The sequence below is a fragment of the Pezoporus wallicus genome, unplaced genomic scaffold, assembly GCF_028554395.1.
Source record: "Pezoporus wallicus isolate ANWC-B61680 ecotype Strahan unplaced genomic scaffold, APGP_CSIRO_Pwel_v1 contig_7506, whole genome shotgun sequence".
NCBI lineage: Eukaryota > Metazoa > Chordata > Aves > Psittaciformes > Psittacidae > Pezoporus > Pezoporus wallicus.
In genome coordinates this window covers 1,170,534-1,195,981 of record NW_026637546.1, presented here as the reverse complement: position 1 = coordinate 1,195,981, position 25,448 = coordinate 1,170,534, and the positions used below count along the sequence as shown (strand labels likewise).

General features: G+C 44.5%; 1 protein-coding gene across 1 annotated transcript in view; it reads left to right on the top strand.

Annotated features, from left to right (window-relative positions):
* Positions 1–25,448, top strand: part of KANK1 (KN motif and ankyrin repeat domains 1) — a 54,865-nt gene that overhangs the window by 11,488 nt on the left and 17,929 nt on the right. Inside the window, exon 2 of the mRNA XM_057406096.1 lies at positions 15,383–18,037. Within this exon, the coding sequence (XP_057262079.1) occupies positions 15,383–18,037 (2,655 nt within the window). The remainder of the gene's footprint in view (positions 1–15,382; positions 18,038–25,448) is intronic.

The window sequence follows — 25,448 nt, the reverse complement described above, 5'->3', positions numbered from 1 at the left end:
GGCTGAGGTACTTAATGCCTTTGCCTCAGTCTTTAACAGTAAGTTCTCCAGGTACACAGCCCCCTGAGCTGGAAGACAGGGAGCAAAACAAAGACCCCATAATCCAAGGGGAAATGGACAGCAACCTGCTACACCACTAACACATATACAAGTCTATGGGGCTGGATGGGTACTGAGGGAACTGGCAGAAGTGCTCACCAAGGCGCTTTCCACCATTTATCAGCAGTCCTGGCTAACCGGGGAGGTCCCAGCTGACTGGAGATTGGCAAATGTGACCTCCATCTACAAGAAGGGCTGGAAGTATGACCCAGGAAACTACAGGCCTGTCAGTTTGACCTCAGTGCCAGGAAAGGTAATGGAGCAGATCACCGTGAGTGCCATCATGTGGCACGGACAGGACAACGAGGTGATCAGGCCCTGTCAGCATGGGTTTTTGAAAGGCAGGTCCTGCTTGACCAACCTGATCTCCTTCTATGACAAGGTGACCCACATAGTGGGCGAGGGAAAGGCTGTGGATGTTGTCTATCTAGAGTTCAGTACAGACTTTGACACTGTTTCTCACAGCGTTCTGGAGAAACTGGCTGCTCATGGCTTGGATGGGTGTACTCTTCATTTGGTATAAAACTGGCTGGATGGCAGGGCACTAAGAGTGGTGCTGAATGGAGTAAATCCAGTTGGCAGCTGGTCACTAGTGGTGTACCCCAGGGCTCAGTATTGAGGCCAGTTCTGTTTAATATCTTTATTAGTGATAGGGATGAGTGGATCAAATGCACCCCCAGTAAATTTGAAGACAACACCAAGTTTGGTGGGAGTGTTGATCTGCTGGAGGGTATGAAGGCTCTGTAGAAGGATCCGGACAGGTTGGATCAATGGGCTGTGGCCAGTGGTATGAGGCTCAACAAGGCAAAGTGCCAGGTCCTGCACCCGGACCACAACAACCCCATGAAACACTGCAGACTGGGGATGAGTGGCTGGAGAGCTGCTTGGTGGAAAAGGACCTGGGGGTGATGATTGATAGAGCTGAACATGAGCCATCTTGTCCCCAGGCAGCCAAGAAGGCCAATGGCACCCTGGCCTATATCAGCAATAGTGTAGCCAGCAGGCCAGGGCAGTGATCATCCCCCTGTACTCAGCAATGGTGAGGCTGCACCTCATATCCTGTGTTCAGTTCTGGGCCCCTCACTGCAAGAGGGACACTGAGGTGCTGGCGGGGGTCCAGAGAAGGGCAGCAAAGCTGGTGAAAGGTCTAGAACACAAATCTTATGAGGAGAAGCTGAGAGAACTGGGGCTGTTTAGTGTGGAAAGAAGGAAGCTCTGGGGGGACCTTATCACTTCCTACAACTACCTGATAGGAGGATGGAGAGAGGTGGCTGGTCTCTTCTCCCAAGTAACAAGTGATAGGACAAGAGCAAATAGCCTCAAGTTGTGCCAAAGGATGTTAAGATTGAATCTTAGCAAAAATGTCTTCACCAAAAGGGTTGTCAAGCATTGGAACAGCCTGCCTAGGGAAGTGGCTGAGTCACCATCCCTGGAGGTATTTAAAAGACGTGTAGATGTGGCACTTAGGGACATGGTTCAGTGGTGGACTTGGCAGTGAGTCTAACTGTTGAGTTCAGCAGTTGAACTAAGTGATATTAAAGGTCTTTTCCACCCTAAATGATTCTCTGATTCTAAGAAAAAAAAAATAAAAATCACCAAATGTGAAGGCTTGAATGGCCCTACTCACTTCCACAGCAAGACTTCTTACTATCAGCTTTTACAAGCAGTCATGCCCCATCCCTGGAATTGTTCAAGACCAGGTTGGATGGGGCTTTGAGCAACTTGATCTAGTGGAAGATGTCCCTGCCCATGGCAAGGGGTTGGAACCGGATGAGCTTTTAAGGTGCCTTCCAGCCCAAACACTAGAGATCATGACTTGCCTCATGATGAACAAAATACCAAGCAGTTGAAGTTCATTCTATAGGAAGCTAAACTAGTTGGACAAATACAAGATACATTTTTCAGCTGCATCCTTTCTCCATGTGGATGTTAACCAATGGGGGACCTAACTGTAACATGCAAAGTCTCTCAGACAGGGGTTTTGAGTGTTATGTAGTCATTGGTCAGATTAATCATCCATAAGTGTATCTACAGGCATTTGACCAAAAGATCTCCTTACAATACTATCATATGAGCTGCAGTCTCACATTTTGAACGCAGTTATTGAATACATCCCCACTACCCTGAAAATATACATTTGACACTGTAATTTAAAACCCACCCTGGACCACCCCTGGATCAGGAAGTCTCTGGGTTGCAGGTTTCTGGGAGCTGAGAGGAGAAATGTTGCTGTATGTTGCTTTCTTCTGCCTTTCCAGAGGCATCTGCTAGGGGGGAGAAGGTGGGTAGGCCAGATCAGGCTCAGGTTTGACCTGAATGCCTAGTTTTTGATTGTGTTTTAAATGGGTTTTAAATCATTCTGTGGAAAGAAACTGGCTGCCAAATTCTGAAAGTCATTAAAGAAAGCAAAACAAAACAAGCCCGTAGCAATGTAACCCATCTCTCCCAAAATAAAATCCACAAAAATAAACCCAAGAAGAACACTATATCCAGCCTTCACCAAAATGCAGGAGCTGTGTGTTTGGGGGTAGGAACATAAACCTGACAGTGGTAGGTCAGGCCAAGCTCTGTGCTTCCCTGGACGAGACTGCTGTAGTTGAGCAGTTTATTTCATTCTTTCCAAGCAGAGCCGCTCCAGTGCTGAGGACATGGTCTGTTGAAGGCATGTATTTTAAAGAGCTGTGTTTCATCCATCACCCTTCACAGTTCCATTGTGCCCTCTCTGCCTTTTGTTTTCAAAAGGGGTGTGAAATAACCTCCTTTTTAGATAAGAATTTATCTGCTGGATGGCTGCCCATGCACCAAATCTTACATTTGCTCTGCTTTGGACCAAGTCAGGTTTTTTGGTCCCCGTGGAGCTGTGCTCTCACCACAGTTTTGTTTCTACTGTAAACAGTAGCTGAATGAGTTTATTTGGCACCATAATGGTTTCAAAGGCCAAGAGAACAAATATGCATGTGCTCTTTGCCTTTGGGTTTTACTGGTGCCAACCCAGACGTGTGCCTCCATATTTGCTTTGCTGGGCAAGGGACAAAGTACTGATACATGTTATGGGTTATTGCTTCCACTCGTGGCAGGTCTTTTTCAGCCTGCTGAGCTGACCAAGTTTTGAGTCCACCAAAAGTGCGTGACTTGATTCGGGGCTCATTCAGATGTCAAGTGCTTGAAACCTTAGAGTAATGATAAACAGATGGAGCATGTGGAGACAGCTGCTAAAACTTGTTGTTCTCTAAACAGGATATCATGCTGTCTTTTTAAGAAAACTGGTATTTTACAGTGTTAGAGGTTTTTTCTTTTTCTCTGATCAGAATCCTAACTCTTGAGAAGGATGCTTTGGCCATACTTTATATTCTCATACTTCATCCCAGATGTCACAGTCATTTTCACAGCAGAAAACTAGATGGGTATTTTCATGTTTTCCCCTGCCTGGTGTGAAGAATCTGCTGATGGAGCTAGAGATGCCCACCAGTAACACCCACTGCTGGCTGTATACTGCTTGTCCTTCCCTTGCTGGTCACTCGCTCTGCAGGTTGAAAGATGGGCCTTGAAGGGCAGCAAATGCAGAGCTGCTTCTTCAGGTTCCATGGACCTTTTCAAGGGCTGAATTGTTGCTTTTGTTTCCCAGAAAAGAAAGCATGGGTTGGATTTCAGTTGCCCTACAGTTTTTCTGTCTTCTAGGAGAAACTTCAAAATACAGTTAGAAGCTGTTCCCAAAGTTTTTAATGGAGGGCTGCTTTATTTTACGGATGGGGTGATTAGAGCAGAGATCAAAACAAACTTAAGTTCACTTAAAATTCAGTACCTTCATGGTCCATAGGTGCAATGAGTTGGCTACATCTAGAAACCTTTTTAGGTTTTTTTTGTGAGCTCATGTTTTATAGTGTTACGCATCAATGACTTGTAATTCAAGGAAATAAATGTAAAATTACCTAGAGGGCAGGACACAGTTTATAGTCCAAGAGCTGATGCCTGTAAGTATGAAATAGTATTTTGCATTATATTATACCACTGAAGCTACTAGACACATTCAGGAAACACTTATTCCAAGTCTGTGCCATTTTAGCTGAAAGCGCTGTGGAGGATTTGGAGCTCTCTCCTGTCATTCCAGCACAAGATCCTCCTTCTGTTTGAAGCACAACTCTTCCAATCTGCAGTGACCTTGGAAATTATTTTAACAATTCATGTGTCTTTTTTTCTATCCTTTTAGCTGTATTTTGGAATTTGGGTGGAAGGCATGGTAATAAAACTCTTTTCCTTCAATTCTGCAAAGTCTTATGACCACTATCCTTCTTGACTTAGCCTGTCCCCTTGCCCATTTTCTTTTCAGGGTCCTTGTTTGGCTATATTACAGCAACAGTTACTGTAAGCAGAGATGAGAGATGGAGCTCAGGCTTTTGAGGGTCTCTTTATGATGCTTAGAAATTACCCTTTTTGTATCTGGAATCACAGTTATCTTTACATAAGTTAAGACTTGGTGTTATGTGGAAACCAGAAAGTTGATTATGGAAAAGTCAAATATGTTTGTGCATCATTTTGAAAGTGCTTGTAATAGCATGAAGGATATCTTGTGTATTCTGGCTGTGTTTCAGAAAGAAAGAAAACTTTGTGTCTGTAACTTTATACTAAAAGTTTTTATTTTTATCCTTCAAATTATAAGGTGCATTTGAGAAGCTTCAACAAAATGAGATTGAATGTAACAGAGGCAGAATTGCAAGTGGTGGTGGTTACAACAGAGGTAATTGTTCTGCCCAAATTATATCAATGAACCTTTCTGTGCTCTCAGTCCACACGTGGGAGTGAGAAATGAGAGGGACTGGGGAGGAAGGGAGAGCAGGCGGAAGAGAAGTGACCTGAACTTTTAATTCCTTTTTGGGAATTGAATCTGTCTTCATCAGTGAAAAAAAAACCTCACCTTCTTAGTGTGTCATTTGGTACAGTTCCTTTTGTCCTGCTGCCCATTTAATGCATATTAATCCTTGGGGAGCTAGAGGTGTTGGGCAGCATGCAAAGTGCTGTGAAAGAAACCACTGGCACTGTGCTGGGCTGGCCTGTCTCAGGAAATTCCGAATGAGTATAAATAAATGCTCTGTAGCAACCTCTGGGCTCCCTGCCTGCTGATGTGTCAGGAATACGCACTCCCTTTAAGGCAAAGGAAAGTGTGCTTCAGACTTAATTTCCTGAAAAACTAAATGTAGCAACGTCTGAGGGTTTGCTCCTGGGTGGATTGGTGAGTGAGTCCCTTGAACAGGCTATGGGGAGAGGTGAGATGCAAATGGCTGGCTCTGCCAGCGCTGCAGGCCAGTCAAGAAAAGGGATGGGGGCACCCTGGGGTAGCAGAGCTGAAACCAGCCCTCAGTGTTCTTACAGGATATTAAGCTGGAATTTTTTTAATGTTTTAGTTATTTTTTTTAGCAGTGCCTGGTTAGCTGGGCTGCCGCGCCAGTGCTGCTCTCTGATGGGAGTTTGCACTTGCAGCTTCATGCACCTCTGGCAGCCTCTTTGGTTCTGTTGTTACACACAGAGTAGTTTCCTTCCTTCAACAAACACAGGTCTTCTAGTGGGAGATGGGCATTGTGAACACTCAAGTGAAGGGAGTGCTGCACCTATTTATTTATTTTAAGGCATGGTTTCAACAGCAGAAAGGTAGCTGTTATTCTTAAAGTTGCTGATTTTGAATATTTTTCATACACTTTCAATTATAAGCCACTGGTTTTAGCCATTTAGAATGTGCATATAGAAGTAATTCTAATAATGACCTTTTCCATATTTTCTCTTAATGATAGCTTTTTTAACTTTCTGAAGGATTCAGCAGTCTGAACTCTTTTAAGTGCTGAGAAAAAGCTTTCAGTGTTTTTGGATAATGCAAATTGCTCATACTTTTGAAGTTTGGAGGCAACACACATCTTATCTCACAGAAGGAATCAGTACTAGATTAATATAAAAAAGGGTAGGAGGCAACAATTCCTGGTATTTGAAATATTATACTGATTATGCAGCATAAGCCATATTCCTCATGGAGGTAAGCATGTGACAAAATAATGTCCTTACAGAATTCATAAATACAAATATTTGTAGACTCGTTCTAGCAGAAGACAATTCTTCCATTTTTTCCACCTTGTGCACAACTGTAAGAGTGAAGTGTAAATCAGTTTTAATATTCCATGGCAGGTTTATATCCCAGGAGTCCAGGTTCTTTCCTGATGGTTACCTCTGTTACAATAGCCCTATGTATCTGTTCTCCACTTCTCACCTCTTCAGAGATTTAAAGGCACAGAAGGGTAATGACATAATAAATCTAAATATTTTGGGTTTGTGATTCAGTTGTTCTTGGCCAGAAAGCAAACATATCCCTCTTTGCTTGGGCTTCAGCAAGTAACAGTGATGCATATTTGTGTTAAAAGACGTTTTCAGGCAAACACAAGGTTTGCATGCATGACTCCTCTGGCCCACATGGGAAGTGGGGAGATGATCTGAATGAGTGAGGAAAAAAGATAAGTATTTGGGGATTTACTCCTCTTCTGCTTTTCTAGCCCTCTGTCTGTGTGTTGTGAAGCCCATCCTATTATGTGGATGCAAGCCTTGGTCTTTTTATTTATTTTCTTTGTAATTTTTCTTGTGACAATGCAGTGGTGTAAAGTAACACGGGGTGATGTATTGTTGGAAGAGTGGAGCAGGTATGCCACATTTTCAAAGGTTAAGGGAGGTAGGGGACCTTCAGGGTTTCTTCTACACAGCAGAGGTTAGCAAGATGCCTTGCCCACACTGGAGCTCAACCTCATGTTCATCATCATTAGCGCAGATCTATTGGGCTATAGTGCTTTGATGAAATTGAGCTGCTCTACAATAGTGTTGAGTGAATGGCATCACATGGCTTTCTCCTCGGCTGCAAGGAGATTGTGATTGGTATCTACTGTTTGCCATTACTTGCTTTGCCAGGCCTCAAGTTAGTCTGATTTGGAAAGTATCTTTAAATTGAAGGCTCTTAATTTATCACAAACGTGCCCTGAGCCAGGAAGTATGCACACAGTAGAAAGTGAATGAAATGCATGTTTCAGGGAATGATGGAGGGCAGTTCCCAAGTAGAGAGATACTGTAAGATGAAAAAAATGTACATGGAATCGGGTGCTTGGAAAGAATAAATTCATTCTGATTTGGATTTGCCTTGTTGGCGTCTGGTTTTCAAATGTAAGTGAACTGCCCCCCATTTCAAGTCCAGAAGTCAAGGACACCTTGTCACTCTCCTGGTGATACCTGAAAGAGCAGGAGACTAACTTTACCATGAGTAAATGAGCATCTTTCAGCGGAGAGGATTTTCTGTGGCTGAGCCAGCTAAGCCCCCATCACTATTTCAGTGGTTTTCTTTCAATGCTAGGCAAGCTCACTCTTTCTCAGTTACGTTTCTTGATGTGTCACATTGGTTAAAGTGGCATTGGATGTTTGGGAAATGCATCAGTGCAATGCAACCTGCGCTGCCACTTGCTTCTGACTTGCTTGATGGTGGACCTGCTGGTCACACTTAGAGCCACAGTACTTGCAGGTTCACTTGTGACAACAGTCTGCCCAAGGGGCCACTGTTTTTAGAGTAGTTTCTACCCAGAGGTGGCAGCGCTGTTGACAACAGCAGCAGCCCCCACTGTGGTTTCTGCTCTGCTCTTCCTTGCTGTTGGTGAGGCAGTTGTCAGAATAAGGTAATGACTGTATCCTTTCCCACCCATGCCCTGCTTCCTGCCAGCTGTAGTTTGATTTCCCCTGGGACCTGTGATTCAGAAACTGGGATGGAGGCAAAACAGCCTAGTCTCTTAGTTTTGAGTTTCTGTGGTTAGTGGCCTTGGGGTGGTGCACATACAAGATGCTCCACCACGGAACTGCCACATCTAGAGCTATTCCCAGAAAATGAGAGCAGTTTAAAATGAGCTTTATTGTTGGCCTCAAATAAGGGAGGTGTGAAGAATATAAAGGAGATTTTGTGCATTTTGATAAGGGGGCATATTGCAGTCATTCTCAGGACAGCTGGTTGTGCTTTTTTATTTTTCCCCAGGAATATATTTCTCATAAACAAGATTAATCCTTTATTCAGGGCTAATTAATTTGCATGACTTGCTTATAGTCTGTATTTTATCTTTTAAATGAGCTTCTGTTTGAGCTGCAAGTTTTCCACTCAGAGATTCTAGAAGTAAAAGTTTTAGATACTAAAAAGACTGCAGAGGGTTATGAGGTGTGGTCTTTGAAATGTGGTTTTCACTTTCAGCTCACAGAAATGATTTTTAGTTGTGGTTATATGAAGTTCAGATTAATTCTGTAGGTAACTTTTTTTACCATATGAAAGAAGACCTTTAATGGAAGACCTTTAATGGTGTAAAAAAAGATAAAGTGACCTCGAAAAACCCTTTCCCAGACACCAAAAAGACTGTTTACTATATATATGCCTTTGGGTACAGGCTGGGAAGCATTCTGAGTATTTTCCGTGTGATACCAAAATGCGCTGTTTTTTTTAGCTATGAACAGTAGTCAGTGTGTAGTTAGTAAATATGCAGCAAACAGAAAAGAATAAGAAAAGCCAGAGTCTCGTCTATAAGGATAAGAAATGGCTCTGTGGTGTATGAATTGACCCTTGAGGAGGAGGTGAGAGTGGGACATGCAGAGTACTGCATGCATCTGATCACCAGCACCAAGGCAAGAGCTGGGTCATTGGTTTTACTATAATGCTAAACAAAATTTTTATTATGCTTTTTATTATAATGATAATTCGCACATGGTGCAAAGCAACTAGGATTTTTCAGGTTCAGAGGAACATAATTGTTTGAGAGACTTTCCACTGTGGATTGATCAAGTCAATGGAAAGACTTTTGATGCTTTTAATGGCAACTGCATTGTGGTTGTGATTGTTTTGAGGTTTTCTTCTATTGCTGTAATGGTCCTACTTCTTCTAGAAAGAGCATGGTACTAAGATTGCAGATCCACTCTTAAAATGCCTTCTTTTACCAATGTTGCCTAATAAATGTGATGTCGTAGTCTAGTGCCCTAGTGTTTGTGCTCAAGTGCAACAAAAAACACAGCAGCCGTCTGAACCATCTTTCTTCAACATTGCTGCTATGTTCACTGGCTTAAGGTGGTGTCCTCAATTCACTTCTGTGAGGTTTACCTCTACAGATATCTAAGCGGGAGCTTCTACATCTTGAAATAAAACCTATTTATTACACAGTGTTGTAGCTTCAGCCTTTCTCTGTTATTAATATCAGGGAAGTTGCCATCCTCCATTTCTTTAGTACAACCCCTATCCCAAAGCACTGAGTATTTAGATGTCAGATTTAAAAGTGAGCTCCCCAGCTGTGGTATTGACATATTGAATGTTAAAAAGAATCTAAAAACCTTATACAGATATTTAACCATTCTTCTGCTGCTCATTTTTCTTTGAGATTAAATTTGCAGCAAACATTTTAAACTGGAGATTTATTTATTTAGTAAAATGTGCAGCAAATGGAATTCCTCTTTAAGAGGAGAATCCTCCACACCTATAACTGTAGAGTTTGTAGCAGGGTCAGTCTCTCTGACTAGGGCATTTTGGTTTAGACTGTAGTACTCCATACCAAACAGCCTCAGGTGCATCAAGACTTAAATCCTGTTCAGCTGCAGGCATAGCTGTAGCTGAGTAATAGCAAAAGAGATGGCCTTTCTTAGAAGGTGGTATTTAGTGGTTGTTTTTCCATGTCACAGAAAGAGAGGAAGGGGTTATCAGCCATGTCTACACTATAGTGTGTGCTGGTTGTGCCATTACTTGTACAAAACCAAAACACTCGATGCTCTTGCTGGGTCTGACAAAGTACAGAAACAACTTACTGTTTCTGTAAGTTTCCCCCTCTCAGTTCTTGGAGAAAAATAAAATAAAAATCTGGTAGGTTGATTGACTGTATTTTGGGCTTTCCCCCACCTTTGAAAATAGTGGAGAGCCAGGCTGAATTGTTGGGAGCTAGTAATTTCATGGCACCTTCTGTATATTGCTAGCTGAAAGAAGGCTGATCAAATGGTAACGTCTGTTTTCCAAACGGTTTTGTTGTGGTTGATTTTTTTTTTTTTAATTTACATCCAACTCCCAACACCTGAAAAGGGGAATGAAATAAAAATAGTTAATTATTTCATTCTGCTTTTTCTTTTCAAATGAGCGCTCAGCCTCATGTATTTTGGTTGGGATTCTCGTTTATGTGAGAACGGAAAGAGGAAAGAACAAAAGTAGTATTTCTGTGGAAGGAGAAGGGGAAAAGCATGAATTTCTTCTGTTGTAGTAGAATATCAAAAGCCAGAACTCTTTTTTGGTTGGTTTGGTGTTTATTTTTTTTTAAATCCCCTCTTTCCCTGCCCCAGAAACCTTTCAAACTGAAGTCGAGCATATAAGAATACTGGTTTGACACCATTTATGCCAGCGATTGCTTCTGTGTTTTTCCTCTGCAGCATTGTTTATGGGTTGTCTTGTGCCATAACTCTGGAAGGAGACTGTTATTCATACCATTGTTTCAGTGGAAAAGACATCTTTAATAGCAGTCAGATCCAACATAAAAATGCTTTTGAGCCGATATCATAACCAGATGGGGAGATAAGGCTTTAAATGCAATGTCTGTATTTTTCAAGGCACCTTAGACATCTAGCTTTAGAAATACATCTTCACTTTTTTCTCTCTGTGCTTCCTGGGCTCTCCAAAGCAGCTTTACAATACAGTTTTCCTAGCTTGCATCACCAGAACTCTGTGTCTGCCCACATTTCCACTGCTTTTCACTCACTCAGAATCTTGAAGCACATAAACTAAATGTCCTATTTTTTCCAGTTCTCCTGGTCTGGGAGCAGACATGATTAGTGTGGACTCAGGTAGGGCTGACTCAAAATGTTAATATTCTGATGTTCTTGTGTAGTGCATTGGATAGGATGTAATTTAGTAGAAGTTGGCAAGACTGGAATGTTTGGACAGAGTCAGTCCTCCAGTGCAGGAGGCGAGAACTGAAGAGTGCATCTTTTAAATGCTGCTTGTATCCTGCCCGTGGTGATCCTGCAGCAGGGAGAGGGAAATGAAGTCTTTGTATACTTGTGGAGAAATTCATTAATAGCAACAGTACCACAACGAGTCCTCTGTGCTTCATAGAGTGTTTTGCTTCACATGTACTGGCCTAAAAGCATGATGTGTTCGTGTCTCATTGCATTTAAAGAAAACTGGAGTGTCTGCAGCATTTTCACAGGCAAAAGTGTATGTGTTTGTGCATCTGCATATACTGTTTCTGTGCAACACAATGCCATGATTAGTATCTGCCTGAGCTACAGCAGAGACTGGGGAATAACTTTTAATTTTAGCACTGCCCATGATCAGCTGGCCAAGGATGAGACAAGAAGCCCAATAGGAGTGTTTGTACTGCTCAGGATTTGGTGCGGTACTTCTGTGTGTGCTGGGGTGAATGAAGTAGGAATCTTTGGCGCACTTGAGGAGATGAAGGCTTGCCTTTCTGGCTGACAAGCAAACTGATACAGCTTCCTCTGAGATTAATCTGAGGTACCTGCTTGTGTAGCACTTTGTACTCACCCACCAATGCTAGGGAGTAAGGCATCCATGGTACATCCAGGACCTAAGGCTTGAAAAGAAGAAAGGCCGCACTCTTATCAGGGGTTTATTCATTTCCTTTTTATTATATATATTTCTTTTTTCCTTTTGGAACCACTAAACCATTTTTATTGCTTGAAAACAGCGATCCGTTTTGCTTTGTTCCATGCTTACCAGGTACACCCGTTTTGGCCCTTTCTGTGAGACAGCAAAATGCACAAAGGCTTGGCGCAGCTCCTGCACACTGCATCGGTGTTGTGTGGTTGTTGGTAGATTGCACGCCTGACCCTCGTTTGCCTTAACGTATCAAGAAACGTCTCCAGAGATCAACTCATAATGCTGGGATTGTGTTGGTGTAGGGGAAGTTGCAGGCAGCCAGCTCCGCACACAGTCTCATGCTTGTGGAATGGCAGATAGGAACTGTGTTGTGGTAGTGCTGCCAGCTTCAGCTAAAGGAGCAAAGGGATTTCATTGTAAAGACACTGAGCTGCCTGCAGGTGTTTGTGGAGGGGTTTAGTGAGGGATTCACTGCCAGTGTAATTATTTTATTACCATTATTTGTTTTTTATAGGTTTGTGTTGAGCAATCTTAATACTCCCCCATGAAAAGAAACAAAATATGCCTGAGCATCCAGTTTGGCTCTCATGACTTAACATGAGATTTGCATGTCTTTTTAGAGGTTTTATGAATATTTTTCCAATGATGCATTAATTCCTAAGTCCTGGGGCTTCCAAACAGTCTGTTCCTCCCTCCCCCATCCAACTTTTGTGCACTGTGCCCAAGGACAGCTTAGAGGAGCTGCCTGACTTCACTGGTGTAGTGATGGGAGAATCAGAGATGGTGGCGGGTAGAAGAGAAGGACCAAGAGAAGCAGAGGAAAGCAACTGGGAAAAAGAGAACAGGTAAAACTGATGGACCTAGAATTTACAAGGTGAAGCGACTAAAAGCAAGCCTGGGATGAGGGGCAAGAGTATAACCAGATTTTGGGTTAGAATCGGTGGAGCAAGCAAATGGATTTAAGTATAGAAAATGGGTGAGAAATCCAAAGTGTGGGAAGAAGGCCAAGAGAGACTAGAAGACTACAGTGAAAGAAAGCCAGTGTAAGAGTGGGGACAAACCTAGGGTGCAGGCAGGAAAGTGACCAAGCTAGGGCAAAGAGCTGTGGGGTGTGGGAGGGAGTTCTCTGTCTGCAGGGAATGGAGCCAGCATGAGAATCTGGGAACAAAGTACTGAATTTGGAAGGAAGAGAAGTAATTCAGACAACATGCTCTGTCTCATTCTCTCCCTGTCAGGGGGGGTCCTGGAGATTTTTTCTGTCTGACATTGAGGCAGTCCCGCTGGAAGGAGCTGTGTGCTTATGTGCTTAAATATGTGTGTATGCATGTATTTTTGCTTCCACAGTGGTATTTAGATGGCTATTTTGGGTACATCTATAAGTAAATACTGCAGCATACTGAGACTCTGGTCTTTCAACAGAATCATGTGGTCGGGGAGGGGTGTGTGGGGGGTTATGTTTGTGTCTGCCCAACAGACTGTCCGTGCTGCAGAACCAAAATACCAATGTGCTTAGGTCGGTCCCACTTCTGTGGCTCTCACACACGTCTGCCTGTGTCTGTGTCTCCATCCTGTTCCTTTCCCGTGCTGGGGAAGATGGGTTTTCACTCGGCAGCATCCTCCTTCTAGCTACTGCTCCGGGTGTCCTGTGGTAGCCAAAAGCATAAAGGATCACCATCAAAGCAGTTATACTGTCTGCAGACAAAGCTTTTCTTAAGCATGCCAAGGAAACTGGAAAAACAGGAGCTTTTTTTCCCCCCTTCTCCTGAAACTTTTCAGAACAACATTAAGTCACTTCCTGTAGTTGCAGTAAATCGAGAGTTTCTCTTTTCTCTCTCTCTCCCTCTTCCTCTTCTTCTCCCTCTCCTTCTCCCTCCCCCTCCCTCTCCCCCCTCCCTCTCCCCCTCCCCCCTCCCTCTCCCCCTCCCCCCTCCTCTCCCTCTCCCCCTCCCTCTCCCCCCTCCCTTTCCCCCTCTCCCTCCCCATCCCTCTCTCCCTCTCCCTCCCCCTCCCTCCCTCTCCCCCTCTCCCTCTCTCTCCCCCTCTCCCTCCCCCTCCCCCTCCCTCTCCCCCTCCCCCCCCCTCTCCCCCTCCCTCTCCCCCCTCCCCCTCCCTCTCCCCTCTCCCCCTCCCTTTCCCCCTCTCCCTCCCTCCCTCTCCCCCTCTCCCTCCCCATCCCTCTCTCTCCCTCCCTCTCCCCCTCTCCCTCCCCATCCCTCTCTCTCCCTCCCTATCTCTCCCCCTCTCCCTCCCTCCCTCCTTCTCTCTCCCTCTCGCTCCCCTTCCCTCTCCCTCCCTCCCTCCCTCTCCCCCTCCCTCTCCCCCCCCCCCCCCCCCCCCCCTTCCCCCGCCGCCCCATTTCCCGGCTCTCCCGAGGCTTGTATTCCTTTAAGAGGAGCGGGTTCCAGACTCGCCTTTGAAAAACGAAACGGAGAGCTAAGTTCACTTCCAGCCACGGCAGCAGCCAGCAGCGCCCGGCTGCCGGGCCGGGCCGGGCCGGGGGCAGCGGCCCGGGGAAGCGGATGGACTGACGGCTATCGGTCGGTCAGTGTGTCGGAGGTGCGCGGCCGGCCGGGCGGGGCTGCGCGGGTGCGGACAGCAGTTCCTTATGGGGTGAAGGAGAAAGCCGGGCGGGAGGCAGGGCTTCGGCGGGTGACACATGAAGCTGGAGCAGCCATACGTGGCTGGAAAATTTGCAGTGTGGGGGTAGAGGCATGTGGCTAATTCAGGTAACCGGAAAGCTGGCTTTTATTATTCTTCCAGCTCATAACTCGCAACAGTTGGGTTTCTTTTCCTTCCTTTATATGTGGGACGGTAGGAGCAGATTGTATAGCAGCGCTGTTTATAAATACTCAGCCCAAGGGAGCCCAGCGGATCCGGTGGAGTTTTGCTCAGATTGCTGTGCGGAGAGGCGAGTGCCGCGTCTGGAGGGCATGCGGGTCTTCCTCAGATGCGCAGCGACAGTCTCCTTCCGCAGGGGGGGATTTGGAACCCCGCTGGAAGGGGATCCCGCTGCCTCTCTTGGGGCTGGGGGCTTCCTGCAGTTAAAAATGACAGGGACAGAGGCACTGGTGGAAGTAACGTGAGCTCGGGTGAGAGCAGATTGGCATCGCTGCTCCTGCAGCAGCAGTTCCCAGCGCCATAAATCAGCTGCAGAGCTGTATACATTCTAAGGCATCGGTTGCATAAGGAGCAGAGTAAGAGTTCCCCTCGGGTGCTCCAGTGCACCCTCTGGAGAACTTGGTGTCCGCATGATCCGTGCGGTTCGCTGTAATCCTGTGGTCGTCATGTCCCGGCATAGCGTGTATGAAAGCTTGGTGTGACGCTGAAGAGTGGAAATACTCAGGGAAGGACAGCTTTGAGCTACTAGCTGTGCCACTTTTGTGCCCCTTTGCTAACAGTTCTCCATGTATTCTTGTGGACACATTTATGTGTGTATGTGCTTCTCAGCATTTGAAAACCTACTGATTAACTTTTTAAGTTGATCAGGATTTAGTGTCAGCAGAAAGTTGGTCAGCTTGCTGAGCTGCAGCAGCAGTTTCTGCCTCCAGCTGCCTGTGAGCGCCCATCTTTCTGCTCTTGTGTTTCAGCATGCAGTTTACTGATACATAGTTTCTTTCCCAATGCTGATTTTTATTTCTTTTTTTCCAGAAAAAGAGGAAGTTGTTATAAATGGAGAAGATGAAAAAGAGCGGAAGGACCCCTATTTTGTGGAAACACCTTACGGTTACCAGCTAGACTTGGATTTTCTGAAGTATGTGGATGATATACAAAAGGGGAATACCATTAAGAAACTAAACATCCGGAAGAAGAGGAAAGCCATACCAGCCTTGGCAGGTACCAAGAACTCTGGTAGCCAGTGCAGTGGCTGGACCTCCACGGAGTCTCTTTCTTCATCAAATAGTGATGAGAATAAGCAGTCTTGTTTGACAGTGAAGCGTCAAGTGACCTTGTCTCTCTCTGCAAGACCCTCAGTTTCCTTTGAAGCATCTCCTTCCTACTTAACTGTTCCCGATATTAAGCAGCTTCCTCCTCCCTCCCCCCAGCCTCCTCGGCATAACCTCCTTGTAACAAAAACGCTCATGGAAACACGGAGGAGACTTGAACAGGAGAGGATGATGCAGGTCATACCTGGAGATGTCCGCAGGCCCCGGCTTTCCAGCTTTGGAGGCATGGGCTCCACAAGCTCTCTCCCCTCTTTTGTGGGATCCAGCGGGTATGGTCACGTGTCTCAGCAGTTGCAGAATGGGTATCAGGGGAATGGTGACTACGGTGCCTGCTTCAGCTCCTCATTGGGCAGTTCGATTCGTCACAGCCCCATGAGCTCAGGAATATCCACGCCGGTCACCAACGTGAGCCCAGTGCATCTGCAGCACATCAGGGAGCAAATGGCAGTTGCTCTCAAGCGTCTCAAGGAGCTTGAGGAGCAAGTCAAGACCATTCCTGTACTGCAGGTCAAAATTTCAGTGTTACAGGAAGAGAAGAGGCACATGATGGCTGAACTCAAAAATCACAGGAAAGCCACTCAGAATGACACATACGGTTTCAGAAAGCGATCCTACAGTGCAGGAAATGCAGAGCAGTGGGAACACATGTCTCAGGTGAGAAGAGGTGGAGAACTGTATATAGATTGTGAGGAAGAGGTGGAGAGTGTGGAGCAGAGCTCTCAAAGGATAGAGGAGTTCAGACAGCTGACTGCTGAGATGCAAGCTCTGGAGAAAAAAATACAGGATAGCAACTATGAAAGTCCAGCAACCTTTCAGGTTAACAGAGAAACCCTCACAAAAGAAGCCCGATCTGTTGCTGTAGGTGCTGATGAGAACATGAATGATGTGGTTATATACAGCAGATCTGCAAGGCAACACAAAGAAGTAGCTGTGGGGACAGAGAAAGAAATGAGAGAGTATGGTGTTGGGGTGACGGAGGGTATGCTTGGCTTGTCTACGGAGGTTGAGAAGGAGATAGAGCTTCAGCAGCAGACCATCGAAGCCCTTAAGGAGAAGATATACAGGCTAGAGGTTCAGTTAAAGGAAACAACCCATGACAGAGAAATGACGAAATTGAAACAGGAGCTGCAGGCGGCTGGGTCTAGGAAAAAAGTGGATAAAGCCGTGACAGCTCAGCCCCATGTCATCAGCAGGGTGGTGGAGGCCATCGTACAAACAAGAGACCAAATGGCGGGAGACCACGTGGACTTTGCCGATTCATCAGTGGGAAACCACCTTCAGATGATCAGCATTGGCACCTCCTGCAGACCTGCTGTGCAGAGCGTGGCTGCGGGCCCTGAGCTCCTGATGAGCCGGTGGCTGGTGAGGGAGAGGGCAGAGGTGAGAGACCAGGGCACAGGGAACCTCCTTGAGCTGTGCCATAAGGCGGTGGGTGTAGAGACAAGTGTTTGTGAGGCTGGCATCAACACAGAGGAGCTGGCAGCCATGCTGGGTCCCCACTGTGTGGCACAGGCAGCCACAGCGGTGATGTCTGTGGGCTGCGGGGATTGCTCAGTGGACGTGATGGTTTGCACCCCCAAGGAGCACGTGTCCCGTGAAACGGCCACAGAGGCTGTGCTCAGCATGGAGGCAACAGTGATGGCCGTGCCTTCTATGGCTAGCCAAGAAACCAGCACTGCTTTGGAGATGGTGAGCCGGTGCACCAGCACGGAGCTAGCCTCCCTGGCGGACTGTGGGACAAACACTGCTCTGAGCAACTGTGATAAACAGACCAACACAGAGAGCATGGAGACACGGAGCGTGGCAGTAGGAGATGGCCGGGTGAAGGACATACAAGCATCTGCTAAAACACGTTCGATTGGAGTGGGCACCTTGCTCTCTAGCCATCCTGGCTCTGAAAAGCCCTGTGCAGTAAAAACCAAAGACTGTGGTGTTGGGCAGATAAACATTCATGAGAACTACTTGGTTGGTCTTAAAATGAGGAGCATTGCCTGCGGACCCCCTCCATTGCCAGTTGTGCCGCCTGGCACCAGGAGCATTGGAGTTGGTGGGGAGTCTGTATGCGAGCCGGTGAGTGGTCTGTTGGAAAGCCCTCTGCCTCCACCTGAGCTGAGGACAGGCTTGGATCACTACATTGAGCGTGTGCAGAAGCTGCTGCAGGAACAGCAGATGCTGCTTGCTGAAAATTACAGTGAATTGGCAGAAGCCTTTGGTGAGCCCCACTCTCAGATTGGATCTCTCAATTCGCAGCTCATCAGCACCCTCAGCTCCATCAACTCCGTCATGAAATATGCCAGCACAGAGGAGCTGCGGAGCCTGGACCTTCAGAAGCAGTGCATGGAGAGAAGCACCACGTCAGGTAAGCTCGCTGCCCAGTCAGCTCCTTGACGGATCCAGAGGTCAGTCACCTCCTCGGATCGCGTTTAGACCCAAAGCAGGTATGTGATCATCCCTAGTGAAATGCAGAACATAACATCATTGCTGAATGTGTCTGTTTGGGTATTGTGTCCAGCAAACCACTGGTAACTGAGGAAAACACAGGTGATTTAATCTCTCCCAGTCCAGCAGACTGAGGGACCTGATGATGATGGCTCTGACTGTGCAAGAGAGGTATCTAAAAGTATGCAAGGTCTGACCACTGTGCAAGGTGTTGACTTCACTTATTACTTCAAGAATATTGAAGGTTAATGCCTGTTGGTTTGGAATTTTTTCCTTCCTTTAAACTTGGCATGCAATTTTTAAATCTACAGTGTCAGATTCGACAAGAGTTGAAAGTCACATTCAGCATCTCTATCAAACTGACTTGTTTCCACAGACATTTCCCTGGGTCTTGTAATGTTTCTTCCACTGCCTTCATTCCTTGTGCCAGAGACCTGTGGAGTGCTTTCCCCATTCCAGCAAGTCTGATTGCTTTATAATACTCAACTCCAGAGCACTTCACAGAAACCACATCTTGCATCTTTTCTGTTCCAATAACTGTCCTAATGCCTAATTACAGCCTCATGTTTGAAAGGCATGAGCTGTAATTATTGCTGGAGGTTTTGGTGACACTCAGAAAAGTCAAGAATTGAGATTTAAATACTCCTTGCATTTATTTATTAACTTTACTAATTTTTATACAATTGATTTGAGGAATTTCTTTATTCCCTGGGGTAAAGTTGCTTACTTTTTTTTTTTTTAATTACTATTAATTTTGGGTATCCGATAGTCTAGTTCAAAACTTGGCAATGTTTTCTAATACCTTATTGGTGAATCCAAGCACATTACTGTTAAATGTAGAAATATTGGCTTACTGCACACCAATATGTAATGCTCTAGCGGTGACTGTTAGATACTTGGCTTCTTGGTCCTGCCATACAGTGACTGAAACAAGAGATTAAGGAAATGTGAAAAACGCAAATTCATCTGTGTCTTGGATGCTGAATTGGGAAAAAAAATCCTGAGTAAATACCATTTAATGTCATGATAATATTATTTGCTAATGAACTGCTATATGAAAGCTCTTGCAGATTGTTTATGGTCTTAAATTTTACCTGGTTTTGTTAAAAGGCAGTTTGGTAAATCTGATTCTTTTCAATGTTCATGCCCTAAATGGAACCATCCATTAAATAAGCTGAAGTAAAAAGTTTAGCTTCCTGTAGTAAAGTAATAAGGAACATTTATGTAGTGATAAAGAAAACAGATGACATCCTGTCTGCATACATGCAATGTGATACTATGTATGCAATATTATTATCTTTCTGGTATGCACTTCGTATTTTGGGCTTGTCACAAGTAATGATACAATAATAATAAAGAGTATCTAGCGGACACCAGAAATGTCCTTAAAAACAGTCAACCATATTTTTTTACTAGCTGTAAATCCTTAATTCCTTTCCCTGCTTTTACTACACAGTATCAAATGTGTAGTCTAGAGATCTTGAAGTATTTAGACACAGGTGGAGCAGCGGATCATATTTTATAAAAACATTCTTACTCGGATTCAGATTTCACATTCTTGATAAAATTATTCTAGAATAATTTTAATTTGTAATGCCGTTCTCTTTAGCTGTGGATGCTGAGTGTAAAATCTTTATTTTTAGGCCCTGGTGAGAACTGCATGCCAGGACTGTGTGCATAAATCAAGCTCTGGGCTATAACAGTTTAGACCCATAGAGAACTGGAGTGGGAAGGAGGTCATAAGCATGCAATGTTTCTCCTTCTCTTTCTATGAATGTCAAAATTATTGTCTTTACTGCATTTATCTGCTGGTCCTGCTGCCTGTTCCTGTGGTTTTACAGACGATGTGTTACTTTTATTCTGTAGAAAGATGTTTGCTGAATGAAGCACTAACCGAATAAGTCTGTAAGCACTTGAACTAATAAAGCCCTTTTATTCCATGGATCAGTGCCTCATGATAGCTCTGGTATGGTTAAAATGAGCAATTGGGTTTAAGTTAATGAAAGAAACATGACCTCACACAGGCCTCGATTTCTTAGAAAAACAGGCTGAAAATAGAGGCAGACGTGTCTGGTTTCAGATTGGCAGCAGAAGTGTTGTCTTTAATATTTTGTTCAAAGAGCACCCTTAGGAAGTGCCTCTTATAGGTCAGGTCATTTAAGGGCAAAAATACCTGAGTTGGCTTGGAGGCATGTGATTTGGGTACCAGTTTGCTGTGTTAAAAGGTTAGTGGTCCATACTGCTTCTGATACTCGAGGTAGCACATCAGTCATGCTCTCAGCTTTACAGATTTAGATTGCTGCCTGTGCTGAGGAGATGGAGGCATGCTGCAGGGCTGTCTCGCAGCCCCAGTACAGCTTGTGGCAGGTGATGGAGACAAAGGCATGAGAACTGCAGCCTGCTGCATAGGATGTGGATAGGCTCTGTTGCTGACATCCGTAGGTGCAAGCCAAGTGGACCTCTGAGATGATCTCTGTGCTGGGTCCATCAGCAATGAGTATATTGCTTGTTGAAAAATAAAACACCTTCACTTAGGTAACCAAGCAACTCCTATTTACATAAGCACTGTCTCTCAGAAGCCCTAGTGATGTCAGGGAAATCAACCCTGCTTGTAAGATAGGTCAGTTTCCACTCTGCAAACTCATGTTTGCCGGCACTGGCATCCTGTCTGTGTCCAGCTGGATTGTATGGATGGGCAACAAACCTAGATGCTAACCGATCTTTGTTTTTAGACCAGACAGCATATAGGAGGACTAAGAGAGGTGAGTGTATTCAGAGTCTTCATTTACCGTTACAGAATTTTTGGGAAGTTTCATAAAGTTACAGCTGAGTGCACATGTGATATGTTTTGCAAAGTATGAGATAGAGCCCTAATGTCACTGGTAGGGGTTTTACTTACATGGACTTTTCACAAGTCTTGTAGATGGATGCCTTTCATAGGCAAGGAGTTTGCAAGGGTGGTGTTTAAAAGCAACTCCTCTGCTGTTGCCCTGAAAAATTACCTGAGCATGTTTGACCTGAAAACGCATGGATATTTGGCCTCAGAGATCTTTGGAGTATCAGTTTTACAGTCACTTTTGGCGCAATCCTGACTGAGCACCCCAGTGGAAGCATTACACTAATCATCATAAGGAAGGAGGCAACTTCTTGAGTTAATACTTGAGGGAGTGAAAGGAAGTGGGAAGCAAGTGGTGTAGGAAAGTCTCATAGGTTAGGAAAACATGATGTGCTATGTGGTGGAAAGATCTTTCTGGGTTTTCAGTTTTCCATCTGGGATGGCAGGCTGAGGGACAATGGACTGACTGAAGGAATCATGGTCGTCCCAGGAGCCCCTGGTTGTGCAGTGTTGGTGTGTGGGACTAATGAGATTTTGTGGCCATGGTTGTGTCTCTCTGTGTTGTCACTCATAATGCAAAACTAGCAGGGAATTGGAGAAAGCTCTTTTTTATTTCAGAGCTCTTCTATTTTATGAAGTTTGTACACTCTTCTCTCAAAGACTGTTCGGTGGGTTGGCAGCCCCTCACCTGGCAACATGGACCATGTTAGTGCCTCTTCAGAGTTGAGGCTTGCCTGATACTCAGTGCCAGTGCTGTTTGAGGTGGTGGACGCTGTAGAGCTCTGGGCTGCTAGAAATCACACTGGTTGTCTACATCCAGGCAGGTGAATGAAGCCCTCAGCTTCAGCTCTGCCCAGGTGTATGCTTTAATCACCAGGTTAAGTTTCTGTACAGATGTGCTTGTTTATGTAACAAACAGGATCCATTAGTGACTGGTATATGTGAAGCATTTTTCATACTTCCTGGGAGGTAGTGCCTGATGCAGAACGGTCATACAGATGGTCCCATCTGTGTGCCAGATTTGTTCATGCACATGTCTGACTGGCATCAAAGAATACAGTGCCTCATCTCTGTTTTTCTAATGGCAGGTGGTATTTGTTGACCTGCTATTTGTGACAACTTACAAAGCTCAAATGCCTCTGTCATTCACAAAAGGCAGCAACCTCTGTATTAGGAGCAGAGGTGTTTGGGGGAGAAGGGGGTGTTCAGTTTTAAATACCCATCCAGTTATATCAAAAGAGAAGCAGAATCCTCTTCAGTAATTGTTCTATAAAGATATTATTGAAGTGAAACTCCATAAACCTATTCAAAAAGGTTTGACATACCTTCCATGTGTTAACACAAGCTTATTACTATTATCAATATTACAATATTTGCTGCTTTCATTTTGTGGCAGCATTATATGGAGTGCCTCCTATCTCCTCACTTCTGCTTTGGTTAATAAAGAGCATCATTTGCCACAGTTTAAATCATTTTTTCTTTCAAGTCTGTTGGTGCTTAGAGTGGTGAGCTGCAGCCTGCTAGCCTCTCTGTTAAAGTGGCTTTGGTAAAACCCCAGTTCTTTCCCAGTGCTATGGCACAGAGGCACTGAGCTTTTTTCAGAGTTCAACTCCCATGGTAACAGGCACATCTATGAATATTTCATGGCAGGAGATTCCCATTTTTCAATGGAAGTGTTGTTGTATTGCAGCAACAGCTAAGCATCAGTTGAGATCAACTCCTTGTAAATGAGAAAGAAAGAAAAGCTCTGAGATGACCTTCCTGCCCTGCCCAGCACCATGAGTTGCTTTGATTTACCACTCATCAGGGAAATTAAGGATGGCTTTCACTGAGCTTCACACGCAGTTGTCTTGGAAAGGAGAGCATTTCATAAGTAAGATGATTAAGTGCTTCACAGAAGTGTAATTTTTTTTATTCAGTCTTGTTCAATTAGAGGAATTAGTTTTGACTTCCAGTTTCAATAAACTGGCTTCACAAGCTAGTTTGGGGATGGAAAGCAGCTTCTCAACACAAAGAAACTGGTTAAAGAAAGAGTGAAAATTAAGATTATTCTTGCAATCTGATTAAAGGAGTCGTCCTGCTAGAAGGAGCATTTTCCCTGGAGCCAAATGGTTGTTGAAACATTTATGTACGTCTGGGCCCTAGGTGAATCTGGCTTCTGTCAGCTTATCATATAAAGGGTTTTTATGTGGCAAATTTTTTTTCTGAAATTTTAAATTCACTATCTTCTGACCTGGAATTGTTCAAAAGTACGTCTGAAAATGAAAAGATGCTTAGTCTTCTACAGGTGACACATTTCTCAGGTGGATGGGTTAATATCAATTGTTGTAAATGTTTAAACTTAACATGTTTGCTCATTGCTGCCTTTTTGTTTACCTTGGTAGAATGTTGGTTTTTTTTCCTTCAATACTTCTGATGTGTAGACCAAATGGAAAGTGGATTAAAAATTATTTAGATGAAGAAGATAAGTTTTTAAGGATAAAGCAACTTAGTAAGATTTAAGACCAATGAAGAACAGTTTGTGTTCTTCAATTACAGCAGTTTCTAGGGAGCTTGTTGCTACCATGAAGAAATCATTCAATGTGGAATAAGTACTCCTTGCTGTGTATGCTCCAGACAACATTGATGCACTGTCTTTAATAAGGAGTGTATAAGCTGTATCATTTGCTGTTATATTGTGCAAATAAATGCTTGCATTGATCAAGAGGTTAAAAATCTTTGTGTAGCTAGCACGTGGGTAGCAATCTTGTGCCCTTTTTTTAGCTAGAAGCCTGTGATGTTCCAGCCAGAGAGCTAGGTTCTCATCCTGATGGTATATAATTCCTCTGGCATTGTTTGCACTTGCCTGTTTCCAGTGGTTTAAAAGTATTGTCAAGCTAAATCATTTTTACAGTATGCTTAGGTTTGCTTCTATCAGGTTTATGGAATTTTTCAAAAGCAGGTAAAAAAAGGCCAGACTTCTGTTATCACAGGTTCATCAGAAATTCAAGGGAATAAAATACTGTTTAAAACTTGCCCAGTGAATTTACATGACTACTCATGTGCTCATAAGTGGGAGGGAAGGTCTGCGGTTGGGAAGAGTAATAGCACCTTAATAACAATGAATGGATTTAATAGGTGCCACAAATGGCATGAGTAATCTGCTGCTGATATATACTAGTTTTGCTGTCACCCTGTTTTAAATCAGTGAGGTTTCAAAAGAAACACAAGGAATTTAGGAGAGGAGCTTCCTTCTAAAAAATTAAACCCAGATGCTCTCCTTCCCTCAAGCCACTGGGGCTAAGCTACTGAAGATGCTCCAGTCACTTGTTTCACTCTGAAATTGATGAAAGTAGCTTTCTGCATAAGGATTTATGAACAGTTAAGTCTGTAAGTTTTTTGTTTACTCCTGCTTCTAAATTACTAATGAACTTTTCCAAGATCCCCTGTTATATTGCAAAACACGTAGAAATTCTGCAGCTCCACATTGTGCTAAACTACACTGTATCAATACTTAGAAGTCTGCATTATTTGCCTGCAGCAGTAAACTAACAAAAATCAGCAGGGTGAGTCTACCTGAGTGGCCCTGTTTAGAGGCAGTGGCTGGCTAAGTGCTGAACCTGTTGGCTGATTTACTGTTGGTGTTTTGCCCCGTGACCTTGTGTCATGGAGAAGGATCCTGTGCAAGCATACTTGAGATCTGTGTGAGGTGAGATGAAGAGACTATTTAAGGTCTGTGTAGGCTGGCGGTGATCTTCAGCCAGGGTTTCATTTCCGCACTTGAGAAGCGGGCAGCACCTCAGCCCTGATAGCAGCCTTGTCGAAGGATGAGAGGACTTGGCTCCTCCAGCTTTTTGGTTTGGGCAGCAGCTGATGTACTTGTTCAGTAACTGAACATAGTGTTGGGTAGCTCAGCTGCTTTCTTCATCCACTTTTCCAAGTGATTTGCAGTAGGTTGCTGCTCCCCAAGCATCTTTATGTTGACTGTCTGTAAAAGGGAATGCCTGAGAACTAATGTTAAATGCTAATTACAGCTTGTGGCATTAATGCTGTGTTGGGACCAAAGTTGTCTTTCCTTGAACCTCAGGTGCTGTATTACAGCAAGTGTGAGTATCTAACAGCTGTACTGGGAGAATGAGTGTACTGGCCAGTTTGTCTAAGGCACAATTGTTTGTTGTGTGCTGGTTCTCAAGCCCTGACAAGAGGAGTTATCCTCTTCTGTCAGGTTCTGAGGGCTGAGGATGGTATGCCTTTTCTTCTTTGTTTGAAGGCATGGACCACGTTCCCCAGACCCTGAACTCTGTGTTGGATGAACCAGGAGAGACAACCTATTGAGATGGCATCTTCTCACATTGGTGGCAGGTTTAGCTAGGAGAGAGGTGTGAGGCAGGGAAGAAAAGCCTGCTGCTCTTTCCTTTGTCCTACCTTGCAGCTCCCTCCCCAGCTGTGTCCCAGGGCAGAAGGAAGACACCCGAGGAGTTTCAGACTCTGGCTCTTGGTGGCTGAGCATTGCTGA